The 14,441-nt window shown below is 36.4% G+C and overlaps 1 protein-coding gene across 2 annotated transcripts; it reads right to left on the reverse strand.

Annotated features, from left to right (window-relative positions):
- Positions 1–10,948: 10,948 nt before the first annotated feature.
- Positions 10,949–13,534, reverse strand: LOC119535034 (centrosomal protein of 57 kDa). 2 transcript variants are annotated; one of them, XM_037837565.1, is made up of 2 exons: positions 12,949–13,534; positions 10,949–12,753 (listed from the first exon to the last, which is right to left on the reverse strand). In XM_037837565.1, the coding sequence occupies exons 1-2, from the start codon at positions 13,450–13,452 to the stop codon at positions 11,947–11,949; spliced, it is 1,311 nt and encodes a 436-aa protein (XP_037693493.1). In that variant the 5' UTR covers positions 13,453–13,534; the 3' UTR covers positions 10,949–11,946. The 2 variants fall into 2 exon arrangements, with proteins under 2 accessions (XP_037693493.1, XP_037693492.1); XM_037837564.1 differs by having other exon boundaries at positions 10,949–13,534.
- Positions 13,535–14,441: the final 907 nt, after the last annotated feature.

The raw sequence follows: 14,441 nt of genomic DNA on the forward strand, positions 1-14,441 counted from the left end.
TGTATTAACTCTAAATCATTTTGGGTAGAATTGAAGTCTTAATGATATTTAGTCTTCCAATCCATGAACACTGAATGCCTTCCATTTATTTAGGTATTCTTTGATTTCTTTTAGCAATGTTTGTAGTTTTCTGTGTACATATCCATTACATCCTTCATCAAATTTATTCCTTGATCTTTGATTCTTTTAGTTGCTATTGTAAATGGAATTTTAAAAATTTCCTCCTCAGATTGCTCATTACTAGGGTATAGAAACACTATTGATTTTTGCAGGTTGATCTTAAATCCCACCAATTTGTTGAACTTATTAGCTCTAGTAGCTTTGCTGTAGATTTTTTTGGGATCTCCTATATAGAGGAACGTGTCATCTGCAAATAGTGAAAGTTTTACTTCTTCGTTTCCAATTTGCATGTCTTCTATTTCTTTTTCTTGCCTAACTGCTCTAGCCAGAACTTTCTAGGCACAATGTTGAATAACAGTGGTGACAGTGGGTATCCTGTCTTTTCCAGATTTTACAGGGGAAGCTTTCAGTCTTTCACCATTGAGTATAATGTTAACTGTGGGTTTTTCATATATACCCTTTAACATGTTGAGGAAGTTTCCTTCTGTTCCTATCTTTTAAAGTGTTTTTTTGGGGGAAAAAAAAGGTGCTGGATTGTGTCAAATGCCTTTTGTGCATCAATCAAGATGATCATGTGGTTTTTCCCCTTGAATTTGTTAATGTTGTGTATTACATTAATTGATTTTCTTGTGTTGAAACCACCTTTGCATACCTGGGATAAAACCCACTTGATCATGGTGCATAAGTCTTTTTAAATCGAATCTTTGGAATTTGATTAGAAAGTATTTTGTTGAGGATTTGTGCATCTATATTAATCAGAGAAATGGTCTGTAATTTTCATTTCTTATAGTTTCTTTTATCTGGCTTTGGTATTAGGGTGAAGTTGGCTTCATAGAATGAGTTCAGTAATACTCCCTCTTCATCTTTTTTGGAAGAGTTTGAGGAGGATTTGTATTAATTCTTGGAATGATTGGTAGAATTTCCCTGTGAAGACATCTGGTCCTGGGCTTCCCTTTTTTGGGAGGTATTCGATGACTGATTCAATCTCTTTAATTGGGATTGGTTTGTTGAGGTCTTCTTTTTTTCTTCAAGTCAGTGTAGGTTGTTCACATGTTTCTAGGAAATTATCCATTTCATCTAAGTTGTGTAGTTTCTTGGTGTACAGTTGCTCATAGTATCCTCTTATGTTACCTTTTGTTTCTGTGGGATCAATAACAATGTCCCCCTTCTCATTTCTGATTTTATTTATTTGCATCTTCTTTTTTTTCCTTGTTGGTTTAGGAAAGGGTTTATAAATTTTATTGATCTTCTCAAAGAACCAACTTGTGGTTTTGTTAATTCTTTCTGTTGGCTTTTTATTCTCAATTTCATTAATTTCTGTTTTACTCTTTGCTATTTCTTTCCTTCTGCTTGCTTTGGGATTATTTTGCTGTTCTTTTTCTAGTTCCTCCAGGTGTGCAGTTAGAGCTTTGATTTTAGCTTTCTGTTTTTAATGTAGGTGTTTAGGGCTATATGTTTCTCTCTTGGCACTGCCTTCACTGCATCCCCTAAGTTTTGTTATGTTGTGTTCTCATTTTCAATTGTCTCAAGATATTTACTGATGTCTCTTCCAATTTCTTCGACTCACTCACTGTTTAAGAGTGTGTTGTTTAACCTCCATGTATTTCTGAATTTTCCAGTTCTCTGTCTGTTACTGATTTCCAGCTTCATTGCATTACGGTTACAGAAAGCACTTTGTATAATTTTAATCTTTTTAAATTTATTGAGACCCTGTTTTGTGGCTTCATGTGATGTCTATACTGAAGAATGAATACTTGAGAAGAATGTAGATCCTGCTACTTTGGGATACAGTGTTCTATATATGTCTGTTAGGTCAAGTTCATTTATCATATTATTCAAGTTCTCTGTTTCTTTATTGATCCTCTGTCTAGATGTTCTATCTAATGATGAGAGTGGTGTATTGAAGTCTCCAACCATTATTGTAGAGATATCTTATTTCTCCCATCAGTTTTGCCAGTTGTTTGCTTCATGTATTTTGGGGACACCCTGGTAGGTGCATAAGTATTTATGATTGTATTTCTTCTTTGAAGGATTGCCCCTTTTATTTAATATATAGTTGTTATTCTCTGTCTAACAGTTTTGCATTTAAAGTCTATTTTGTCTGATAATTAGTGTTCTGGTTTGGTAATGCTGCCGGAATGCAAAACACCAAGAAATGGATTGACTTTTATAAAAGGGGGTTTATTTGGTTACATAGTTTACAGTCTTAAGGCCATAAAGTGTTCAAGGTAACATATCAACAATCAGGTACCTCACTGGAGGATGGCCAATGGTGTCCAGAAAACCTCTGTTAGCTGGGAAGGCACGTGGCTGGTGTCTGCTCCAGAGTTCTGGTTTCAAAATAGCTTTCTCCCAGGATGTTCCTCTCTAGGCTTCAGCTTCTCTCCAAAATGTCACTCTCAGTTGCCCTTGGGATGTTCGTCCTCTCTTAACTCCTCCGGAGCAAAAGTCTGCTTTCAAAGGCCATCTCCAAAATGTCTCTGTAAACTACAGTTCCTCTCTCAGCTCCTGTGCATTCTTCAAAGTGTCCCTTTTGGCTGTAGCAAGCTCGCTCCTTCTGTCTGAGCTTATATAGTGCTCCAGTAAACTAATCAAGGTCCACGCTGAATGGGCAGGGCCACACCTCCATGGAAATTATCCCAAGTTATCACCTACAGTTGGGTGGGGCACATTTCCACGGAAACACTCAATCAAGGAATCACAATCCAATCAATACTAATATATCTGCCCACAAAAGATTGGATCAAAGATAATGGCATTTTGGGGGACATAATACATTCACACTGGCAAAATCACCTTTGCCCATGTCAGGGGCAAGGTTGAAACAATGGCCATGGCAGGCCCTGTCTTGGGCAGGCTAAAACAGCAGTTCAGAGTTTAGACCCAGCTATCCAAATTTGCCAATGGAAAGCTGTGATCAGTACTTGGCCATTGCCCCTCCCTGTTTCTTGGGGAGGAGGGTTTCCACATCCCTCTGTCCACAGCAGCCAGTCAGGGACTGGACCCACGGAGTCTCACCTTGAGAGTGGGGGTGGGGTGCTGGCAGCAGCTGAAGAATGAGTTACTCACAGCTTTCAACCACAGTTTCTCAGTCTCTTCATCCACTATTCCCTGGATGCTGTACAGTTACCCTGGCCTCCAGAGCCCAGAACAGTTGTTTCAGTTTCTCCCTTTCCACTAGCTGTTTTTGGTGAAGGAGTGAGTCCTGGAGCTCCCTACTCTGCCATCTTCCCTGGAAGACCCAGATCTTTCACTTGTGAAATACATTTCCAATGGATATAGAATTGTAGATTCAAATTTTGCCCCCAGCAGTTCAAAGATACAATTCTTACCTTGTTTGTTTCAGATGGTATGTCTTATCTTTGTTCCTCTGCACAGATGGTATTTTTTTTTCTTTGACTACTTTTAGGATTTTATTTTTATCATTGGCTTTCATGAATTTGATATGATTTCACTTGGCTGTGGGTTTCTACTGTTTCTTCTGCTTGGGTTTTTTGAGCTTATTTTATCTGTCAGTTTAATCAAATTTGGAAAAATTTGTGTGCAGTGATGTCACAATGGTTGCTTGAAATCAGCCATAATGGAAGTATTTACACCATGAAAATTGACCAGTGCTCTGAATCAGGACTTTTCTTTCCTCAGCAAGTCAGTTGCTCAGAATTTATCAGCATGCTTCTGTTCACAGGCCACTAATGTTTGGTTCACTCATTTTCAGTTTTTTTTTTTCTCTCTACTTCTATTAGTGTAGTTTCTATTGCTGTGTGCTCATGTTTATTGATCTTTGCTTCTGTAGATCTCATTGGATGTTTTTCCTATACTGTGAATTTTCCATTTTAGATACTGCTTTTTTCAGCTCTAGAACTTCCATTTGGTTGGTTCATTTTTTATATTTGCTATTTATCTTTTCATTATGTTTATTTTCCTTTAAATCCTTGAGTATATTGGTAGAAGTGTTGAACAGTCTGAGACTGTTATTTGTGCATTATGTAATAAAACAAATGAGCAATTAGTTGGTATCACTGAGAACCAGGTTTTCACAGTGGATGAAAGGAGAAGCAGATAAAATATTGACAAGATTAAATCAAAACGTAATTCTGGGTTTGAATTGGAAATATCAATTTGAATCTATGAGGCATTTTATTTGCAAACACTCAACAAAAAGCAAAATTTTCTAAGGGCTGTCCACTAAGGCCTAGAAACAATGATCATCCCAGTAGCAATGAGTACTTAGTACCCAATTATTTTTAAAGTCATTGATTGTTACCACCATCTCTGTTATTTCTGCATTTGTTTTTGTAGACTGAGTTTTCTCCTAGTTACGTGTCACATTTTTCTGCTTTTTTACATGTTTAATAATTTTGATTGGATGCTGAGCACTGTGAATTTTTCATTTTGAGTGTTTAGATTTTGTCATCTTCCTTTTAAAAAATGTACAACTTTGTTCCAGTGGGCAGTTAGATTATTTACAGATAAGCTTGATTCTTTCAAGTCTTGGTTTTAGATTTGTGTTTTTGTTTTTTTTTCAGAAGCCTTGAGTAACCTTTTTTCTATGGCTAATCTAGCCCTACTACTAAAGAGTCATCTTTCTTCAGTTTCTACTGAATGTCTCATATATTCAACAAGGTCTCTCCACTTCAGCTGACCAGAATTTGAGTGCCTTCCAGACCTGTGTGTTCTCTAGGAATTGCTCATCTTAAAGCTCCTGGTCATTTTCAGCCCAGTCTTGTGGAGTTTCATCTTTCATAAGCACAGCTTGGTTTTTATTATTGCAGATTTCTAGAACTTTCTCCATCTAGCTCTCTCCTCTATGCTACTTGACCCTGGAAATTCCAGCCACAATAGACTTCCTGATGTCTAGTATTTGTCTCCTTAGTTCAATGAGATCACCATGCTGTACATGGGGCCCTTCTCCCTGCCTTGTGGTTTTGTTTTGGAAGGTGCCCTATAGACAGAATGCTGGGATGATTTTAGGACCCCTTTATTTTTTTTGCCTTCTCTTGTGGAACACAATTTTGTTCTTCCTGTTCACCTATGTCTGAAAACAGTTCTTTCATATATTTTGTCCAGTTTTCTCATTTTTTATATTAGGAGGGCAAGTCTGATCTCACTTTCTCCATCATGGCAGAAACTAAAGTTCTTGTATTCTCTTGACCAAAACAATGATCTTCCTTCATCTGGGACGTTCCAACCCTTTTGATAGCTCTTGACAGTACCATCAGTTTTAGTGGGAAACAATGAACAGTAAGAATGGAGGAGACATTAAAATCCATGGAACCAATACCAGCTATAACTGAAGGAACTGGATTTTTCAGCAAGTTGGTTCTCTTGTATGTGTGAATAAATTATGTCCTTTCTTGGTACTTACCCCTTAGGGTAAAATAAATTAAACTGAGAGCTATGTCTTAAATTTCCCAATTTTAAATGACTTACTAGAAAGTAACCATCTGGGCTGCCAGCATGGAGTGGTGGAAAAAACACTGAGATAAAGTAGAAAAACATTTCTGCCTTGGGAGTTAGGAAGCTCAGTTAAAAAGCCAGGACTCTAATAATTATTTTCTTCACTTGCTTCCATTTCTTTCTGTAAAAATATGCAATTGAACTTTTTTACTCTGTAACAAGCCTTCAGGCTTTGCCATTTTTGCTATTGTTTTGTTTTCTCTCCACTGTTTTTAAAATTATCCCAGGCTAGAACAGTTAGGTTCTTAAGGGTTAAATTACTCCTACTGCATCAATTAGCACTGGGTAGCTGCTAAGAAAAGTTCAGGGAAAATGAGTAGAAGATAAAAGCAGGACATAACAACTACCTTCTTATGATTGTGTAGAAATCACTGTATTTTTCTAGTTACAGAGTAAAGAGCACTTCTGGGTTAAAATGATCACAACAGAGCAGCCTGATATTTTTATCTCCTACCTTCTTATTAAAATAGTAACAATTATGAAGCAAAACAAGAGCCCAGAAACCATCTCCTCCAACATCTAATGTAATGAACAAGAATTGTTAAGAACTGAAAACAAATTTAAGAGCAGGAACCACACAAGAAAATGCATACAACTTGATGGCACAAACTTCAAGTAGTGGGAAAAGGTTAAGAAACGAAGATTCTGGTACGGCTTGATACTGCTCCCTAACCTTGTCTCCAAGCCTCAGAAAGAGAGTGAATAAAATGCTGATAATTGCCATGTATATTTTTTATTTTGGAGAAAAGTAGTCTGAGAGGTTACACAGGAAGGCCAGGCAAAATTCAAAGAGAAATCCTCAAGAGTAGAAGCTGTCAGAGCAAGACTCTTTCAGAGGCAGGAGAGATACCAGAGATGTGTGGAATTGGAGAAAGAGTCTGAAACCAAGAGTTCCTCTCCACGGTAACTGGGTACCCTGGGCCAAGTGAAGAGAACCCTAGGATTGGGCATTCCATTGGATTTCAGAAGAGAAAACAGAATCCATATCATCCAGAAATGGAAATATACAGCTAGATGCAGGCCAGTGCCATTTCTCTACAGCTTCAGGCTACAGAGAAGTCAATTAAAGTAATATTCTACTCTCAAACTATAGTTGGGAGGTGGGGGGGGGGGAGGAAAAGAGGGGAGAAGGTGGTAAACAAAGCTCTGAAAAGGTAGGAAGGAAGAGGAGGAAAATTCAGCCATACTTCATCAGAGGAAAGGGGGAGTCAAACAGCTGCCCATGATTAGCATAGGAAAGATGAAAAGAGAAATGCTATTAATATAATATTCTCTTTTTGCACTTTAAAATTTTATAATAAACATTTTTCAAAAAGAAAGGTGTTTAAATTATAAAAATATACTACTGAAAAATAGATAGATACGACAATTACATACATAAGACAGACACAGAGCTTAACAGTATCAGTCTCAAAGAAATGGAAGGAAATTCTGTGCAACTGCTTTCTGTGACAGAATCTCAACAAGGACATGAACTTCATAAAATAATTTCCCATCAGTGAAATAATTAAAAAAAAAATAGAATGGATGCAAAGGAAGATGTACCACTAAAGAAAAAAACTGCAAACTAAAATAACATCAGAGAACTAATAAATAAATTAGAAATAACAAGAAACAGAATAGACAGTTAAAAAGTGAATATAAGAGCAAAAGGTCTTTAGCAAATCACAATGAGTACAGAGGAAAAAATAGGCAAGCAATTAAGAAAACATAATTTATGAAGAACAAAGAAGAGCTAACAAAAGGCTTATCTCCTTACACATAAACTACAACAGAGCAAAGGAAAAAAAAAGTATTAAACATGTAAGAACCCTAAGATTCCCTAAATCGAAGTAAGAATCAAATATGATACAGAATATTTCCACTGAAGCATAACCTGTTTGTCACTGAATTTCAGGGGTAGTGAAAGAATACTTTAACCACATACAAAGGACGAAGTAAGATGGAAAAAATCAGGCTGGTGTCCTATTTCCCCTTGGTAGCACTTAGTGCTGGAAAGTAATGGAGTAATTTATTTTAGCCAAGTGTTAAAGAAAAGAGACACCCAATTTTATATCTGCCCAAGTCACTAAAGTATAAAGACAGGTATAATTCAAACATGCATGAACTCAGGAAATATGCTACCAATAAAACCTTCTTTTAAAAAAAGAAATCTACTTGACAATGAAATTTAACTGACCAAGAAATAAATAATAAAAAATATGAAATCTAAAAACAGCAAGCCCTTTCCCTAATGTAAGTTTGCACAAAGCTCTGTACATCACTTCCTGAAAGGTTAATTATACATTGCAACATTGGAAGAGAGTGTTTAATGATTTTTATGTTCTTATCAGATTACTTTCTGGATCCAAAAATTGTACTTGCCTTGCTCTTTTAACAGTTCTTTTAGGAAACCGGAAGAGAAAAAGGAAAAGAGAACAAAAGTGCAATACAAATCTTGCCTCTGGGCCTCAAACAATGTAAAGATAATATGACTGGATGTCACTGTGCTCCATTAAAGTCTAGGGAATGTAATAAAGGGGGTAGAAGTCCTTGCCTTCTTTAAGTCAATTGGTTATAACCAGGGTTGTGGTCAAACCCATTTCTGCCATCTTTTTGTCTAGGGAGCAGTGCAGGAATGCTCAGAATCTTGGACAAAAAGATTGACTGGTAGAGGGAAACAGAGCAGGGTGTGAAAGTGGCTTACCACGTTCTGGCAAGAAGACAAAGGGAACAGTGGGAGAACCCTTTACTTAGTTTCTCTCTGTCACTTGAAGTCTGTGCCAGTTTAGATAGTATATCCCCCCAAATGAGCCATAATCTTTTATCCCAATCTTGTCGGGTGGAAACTTTTGACTGTTTCCATGGAGATGTGACTCCCCCAGTTGTAGATAATACCTCTGATTAGATTATTTCCATGGAGGTGTTACCCTGCCCATTCAGTGTGGGTCTTAATTAAATCACTGGAGCCTTGTAAGAGCCCAGACAAAAGGAGCTCAGAGCTGCAGCTGAGACATTTTGGAGACGGCCATTGAAAGCAGACTTTTGCCGATGCTTTGGAGATGCTATCCCAGAGTTTGCTCTGGAGAAGCTAAGAGAGACAAGCCCAGAGACATTTTGGAAAAAGCTATTTTGAAACCAGAACCCCAGAGCAGAAGCCAGCCATGAGATTTCCCAGCTGACAGGGGTGTTCTGGACACCACAGGCCATTCTTCAGTGAAGGTATTTTCTTGTTGATGCCTTAGTTGGACACTTTTATGGCTGCAGAACTATACATTTGTAGCCAAATAAACCCCCTTTGTAAAACCCAATCCATTTTTGGTCTTTTGCATAAACGCAGCTCTAGCAAACTGTAATAGGGTCTTAAAATTTTTACCTTATTGTTTTTAAAAGAATTAATTTAGATTCCATTAAGAGAATCATCCCTCATTTAGGGAGTATTCCAAAATATTAACAAAAAGGGAGGGAGGTGTGAGTGGAAGTGTGTTAATTTTCTCATCACAGCAGGAAATCCATTTTACTGTGTATAATTAAAACACTGTTAGAATACATATCTTATAATAACTGCAACTTCTTAATGTTTTCCACAATTTTTCTAAACCTAAAACAGATAATTTAGGAGCAAGTCCACAAGTGAAGAAATGTTTCTGTTGCATTCAGAACCTGAGAAATATTTCATTTTCATTTTAGTTCATTTTTCTACTCTTAAACTCAATTTTGCTATTTTATACAATATTTTAGTATTATCATATTTTTTATTACATATGTCTATTTGTCTAGCTATCTACTTTGATATCCTTCTATATCTGTATATGTATATAGAAAACTGGAGTGAGGTTTGCTTAATGAAGGTTTTTACTAGATGAAGGTTTTTACTAAAGGATGGTGGCTGATTGTTAGCATTCTTCTTTGTACCTGTGTATATTATCTGAATTTTAAAATAATTTGCATGTATGTTTTTACTAAAACAATTATTTCAAAAACATTCTTGAATGTTCAGAAAAAGATGTACTCAACAACCTAAAATACTAAAGATGATAATCAGCCACATGTTGTTCTATATTCTAAGTACATAGAACATTGTTAGATTATGACATTAGGTTGATTTATACATGTTCTTCCCTGCAAACCATTGCCACATAATTTGGGGATTTAGGTAGAACTCGCCCACTTACCGTTCCCCTGCCTGTCTGTAGCTGACAGATTAAAATGCTGTCAATCAAAAAACTGCACAACCAGACTTAATTGCTATGGACAATACACTTTCTGAGGTGGCCAAATTGGTGACCATCTTCCCCACTCCCCAATGATCAACTCTTGAGCTCCTATCTCAAGAGCCTAGGACAGTAATAGTAGCACCCCTAAATTACAGGCAATAATTTTCAGTATTATAAAATGTCACTCATGTGTATGTACAAAATATCAACTCTTGAGCTCCTATCTCAAGAGCCTAGGACAGTAATAGTAGCACCCCTAAATTACAGGCAATAATTTTCAGTATTATAAAATGTCACTCATGTGTATGTACAAAATATCAGCTTGTTTATTGAAATCAGGATAGCAAATAAGATGCATTATCACCATGGATCAGTATTTCTTTTAAATACATTTGTTTTCTTTATTTCCCTTTGTTGTTGTTTTAGGAAACTGGGTTTGTCCTCTTGAATTTTTCATAATATGCATTTTTCTGGATGCATACTAGTAACGTTTGACATGTTAGTTCCTGTAAGTTGATACTTCGATCTAGAGGCTTTATGAGAGACTACAGGCTAGGTTTAATCATTTACTTAGGTTTTTTTGGCAAGGCTACATCATAGGCAGTGTTGTGTTCTGCCTATGATCCTCTCTTTTGTGTCGTTATCCATCTTTGATGAGCATTGCCTGACCCTAATGATCTCAGGGTCAGCAAACTATGGCCCACAGGCCAAATACGATCCTCTGCCTGCTCTTGTAAAAAAGTTTTTTTGGAACATAGTCACAACCATTTATTTAAATGTTTCCTATGGCTGCTTTTCCATTACTACAGCAGAGCTGCAACAAGCAGACATCATATGGCCTGCAACCCTAAAATATTATCTGGTCCTTTGCTGGAACTGTTTGCTGACCTGATCTCTAACCCAGATCCATTAATTTATTACAAAATGTAATAGTCTAACTATATCATTTTGTTGTTGTTTATTAGCTGGAATAATGTTATAAAGAGAAGCTTCTCTCATCAATGATTTGGTTAGACAGATTAGGAAAATCAGGATAAATGCATGATTCTCAGCCAATCCTCCAAAGGATCTTTCCAACTTGAATGCCTTTTTTTTTTTTTTTTTTTCCTTAAAACAAACTGCTTTATTAAAGTTCAGTGGCAAATTTATAAAAAGTTAACATCTATTGGTCTATTCAGATTTATGATTTACATTATTAACACAATTGTGTGTGTACAGTTAATGCTGCACCCATACTGTAAATAAAATATCCAAGGGATTCCTTAAGTTTCAGGATTAAAACCCATAATGCCTTGTTTGAATAGCATGATTACAAACAGGTATTACTTAAATAATAGGAAATGTATATGCTGTACACAACACCCCCTTGCCCTCCCATTCTCACTTTATTCCAAAATCTCATTTACTTCATTAACAATTTGTTTATACTTTTAACTAAAAATTAAAATTCATACATAATTTTTACAGGTAGCTGATTTAAAAGATTGTGTCTTTTTTTTTTTTTTTCTTGTAACAATGGATTAAAAAGCAATACAAGTGTATTTAATAATGATCAATGTTTGGATTAAAAAAAACCAAAACAATAGGGAGGGTAAATGTTGAGAAGGAAATGAGTTCTTTTTACTTAGCAACTGAGAAGATACCATTGGAGGACTTGAATCCTCTTAACCATGTATAAATATTTAAATATAGAAAACCTCCACCAACAGCCAAAATAAAGTATATTTAATGGTGTATTGGAAAAGGAAAATGGGCACTTCACGCCAGGGAAAGATTTAAAAATGAGACTTTTCAAGCAAACACTTCCTATGGGACAGCCTCACATTTTGATAATTTAAATTTAGATATATGAAACTATTTTAAAAAATCACAACCACAAGGAAAAAAATTGGTAATTTGTTTACAAAGTGCAATATATCAGTAAAGCAAATCAATCTCAAACAAAGAAGCAGAGTATGTATGGCTTCTCAGCCTTTAAAAATCCCCTGGCTTCCATTTAAATGGTTTAACTCTTACCTCCTAACACAAGAAGCCTCTTTATAAAACTTGAGCCCCTTAACACCTGTTACTAATTAATTCCAACAGCCGAGACTATGAGACCTGGAAAATAAACTGTCAACATCCAATTGATGAGGTACAGATTATCTGAATAAAATTTATGAGCTGGTACCAGTCAGTAATCCCAACACAAACTATTGCTTTGCAATGAATTCTGTATGGTTTGCATGTCCTTCAATAACTGAAGATTTTTCTTGCTTTTTTCTCCAGGTCTCAGTTTGGCAAAGTCCTTCTTATTTGTGGTCCCTGTGGTTCCAGAAGAACGGCTGCTGCTGTTTCCTTCTTCATCAAGAGGCTTTTTGGTGGCTCTTGATTCCTTTTTTTGCTTCTCTGTTTTCTGTTTCTCTAGCTGGGCTTGATATTTTCGAACTTTAGTTATTTGATTGGCTTTTGCCTCCATCCTTCCCACTAATGCTTCCAGTTCACACTCTAAGTCCTCTTTCAGTTCAACAGTTGGTGATTCCTGAATAAGTTTTGATAGCTGCTGGTGATCAAAGCTCATCTGCCCAAATTCATCCTGTAAAGTCTGCAAGACTTCTGACAACTCTTCATTAATACTGCTGGAGGAGGGAGGTGTTACTGGCAGCTTCTTACTTTTAGCACTTCGTGAAGATGCTTGCTTTGCCAAAGGAACATTGTTGACTACGCGATCGTTGCACAAGGCTTTACTGTGTTGCTTCATTAGATGCAAGACATGCTGAACATTGGCTACCACCGCATGGCTAGGACTGGTGGACTTTCCAGCTACAAATGGCATATCACCCAAGCATAGTCTATAATGTGGCTGTACAGGAAAATAGTTCCTAGAACCTCTCTTTTCTGGTGGCTTTGACTTCTTTTTTTTAATTTTTCTTGCACTAGGAACATATGGAGATACCTTATCTTCTAAGATAAGTCTATTTGTTTCTAGACCAGTCTGCAATTGGGCTGCCTTAACTTGCATACGTTTCCTTTCCTGTTCTTCTTCACGGAGTTTTGCTTCCAACTCTTCCATTTTTTTTTCTGCAATGGCCTGCATGGTAGTAAGTTTGTTATACTCCTGTTCAAGAATATCCAATTTTTCAAGTTGGCTCTGAACGTGTGTTTGATCATGTTGTCGTTCTCTTTCTAGGGAAACCTGTTTCTCTAATACAGATGTCCTCTCCATTTCAGCATGCTTTATCATATTTCTCATGTATTCCAACTGTTTTTCTAAAAGATTACATTTATTTTCTGCAGCTAACAACTGAGATGTCAGTTCTTGATTGTGCTTTGATTCTTCATTCTTTGAATTCTCTCTTTCTTGTATCTGTTCATCCAGTACCTTCTTATATTCACTTGTTTCTCTAGACAAAGTTTTCACACTTTCTTCTGCCTGAATCCTTTCAAGTTCCAAACGTCGAATCTTTTCTTGAAGATTCTTCAGAGCAGAAAATATGGCTCTGCTGTTGCTTTCTGGATAGGCAAATGTAGGCTTATTTGGAGAGCGTCGTACATCACTATTAAGAAAAGGCTTATCAGGAGGATATACTACATATGGAGATGAAGAATGACGAACCAAATTACCATTGGACCTTGATGATTCAGCTAGGATGTTCGAGAAATGAGAATCAGAAGTCGCAGAAACCGACGCCGCCGCCATCTTTCTCCCTGTCCAGCAGGCCTCCGCAGTTCCGGAACGGTCTGGGTTCTTGTGCTCTTCTTCAAGATTTCTTGAATGCCTTTTATTTCTTTTTCTTGCCTAATTGCTCTGTCTAGAACTTCTAGTACAATGTTGAAAAACAGTGAATAAAAGTTAAATAACAGCAGATACCCTTGTCTTGTTCCTGATCTTAGGGGAAAAACTTTCAGTCTTTCACCATCAACTATTCTATTTGCTGTGGGTTTCTCATAAATACCGTTCATTATGCTGAGAGTTTCCTTCTATTCTAGGACTAAGTTTAAAAAATATCATTATAAATGAAGGAAATTTAAATATATTCAGAGTGTTTCAATCCATGTAGTTATCATCCTTTCTTAATGTTCAAATTGTTCCATCTTTGGCCAGCAGGAACTTTTCCAGGTTAGCTCTTGAGTCCTTTTGATACTTTAGTAGTCTTCTAGTATAATATGACATTCCAGACTGATCTTGTATTTTTCCTGACCTTGACTTGGAATCAACTATTTCTCCAGGGAGCTCTGTTTTCTTTGATTAGAAAACGGTATTTAGAAATCATACTCTGGGCACTAGGTACTCATTGCTACTGGGTTGATCATTGTTTCTAGGCCTTTTAGTGGACAGCCTTAGGAAATTTTGCTTTTTGCTGAGTGTTTGCAAATAAAATGCCTCAAAGATTCAAACTGGTATTTCCAATTCAAACCCAGAATTACAGTTTTGATTTAATCTTGTCAATATTTTACCTGCTTTTCTTTTCATCCACTGTGAAAACCTGGTTCTCAATGACACTAATTGCTCATTTGTTTTATCACATAATGCACAAATAACAGTCTCAGACTGTTCAACACTTCCACCAAAATTACAATTACTAAAAACTATCAGAAATTTTTAATTTTCTTTTTTACCCTGACATACACAGCCAAATTACTGTGATTTAAAGTCATTTTGAGTACTTCCTCTATGTTTCACTTACT

This window comes from Choloepus didactylus, chromosome 5, assembly GCF_015220235.1.
Source record: "Choloepus didactylus isolate mChoDid1 chromosome 5, mChoDid1.pri, whole genome shotgun sequence".
Taxonomy (NCBI): Eukaryota; Metazoa; Chordata; class Mammalia; order Pilosa; family Megalonychidae; genus Choloepus; species Choloepus didactylus.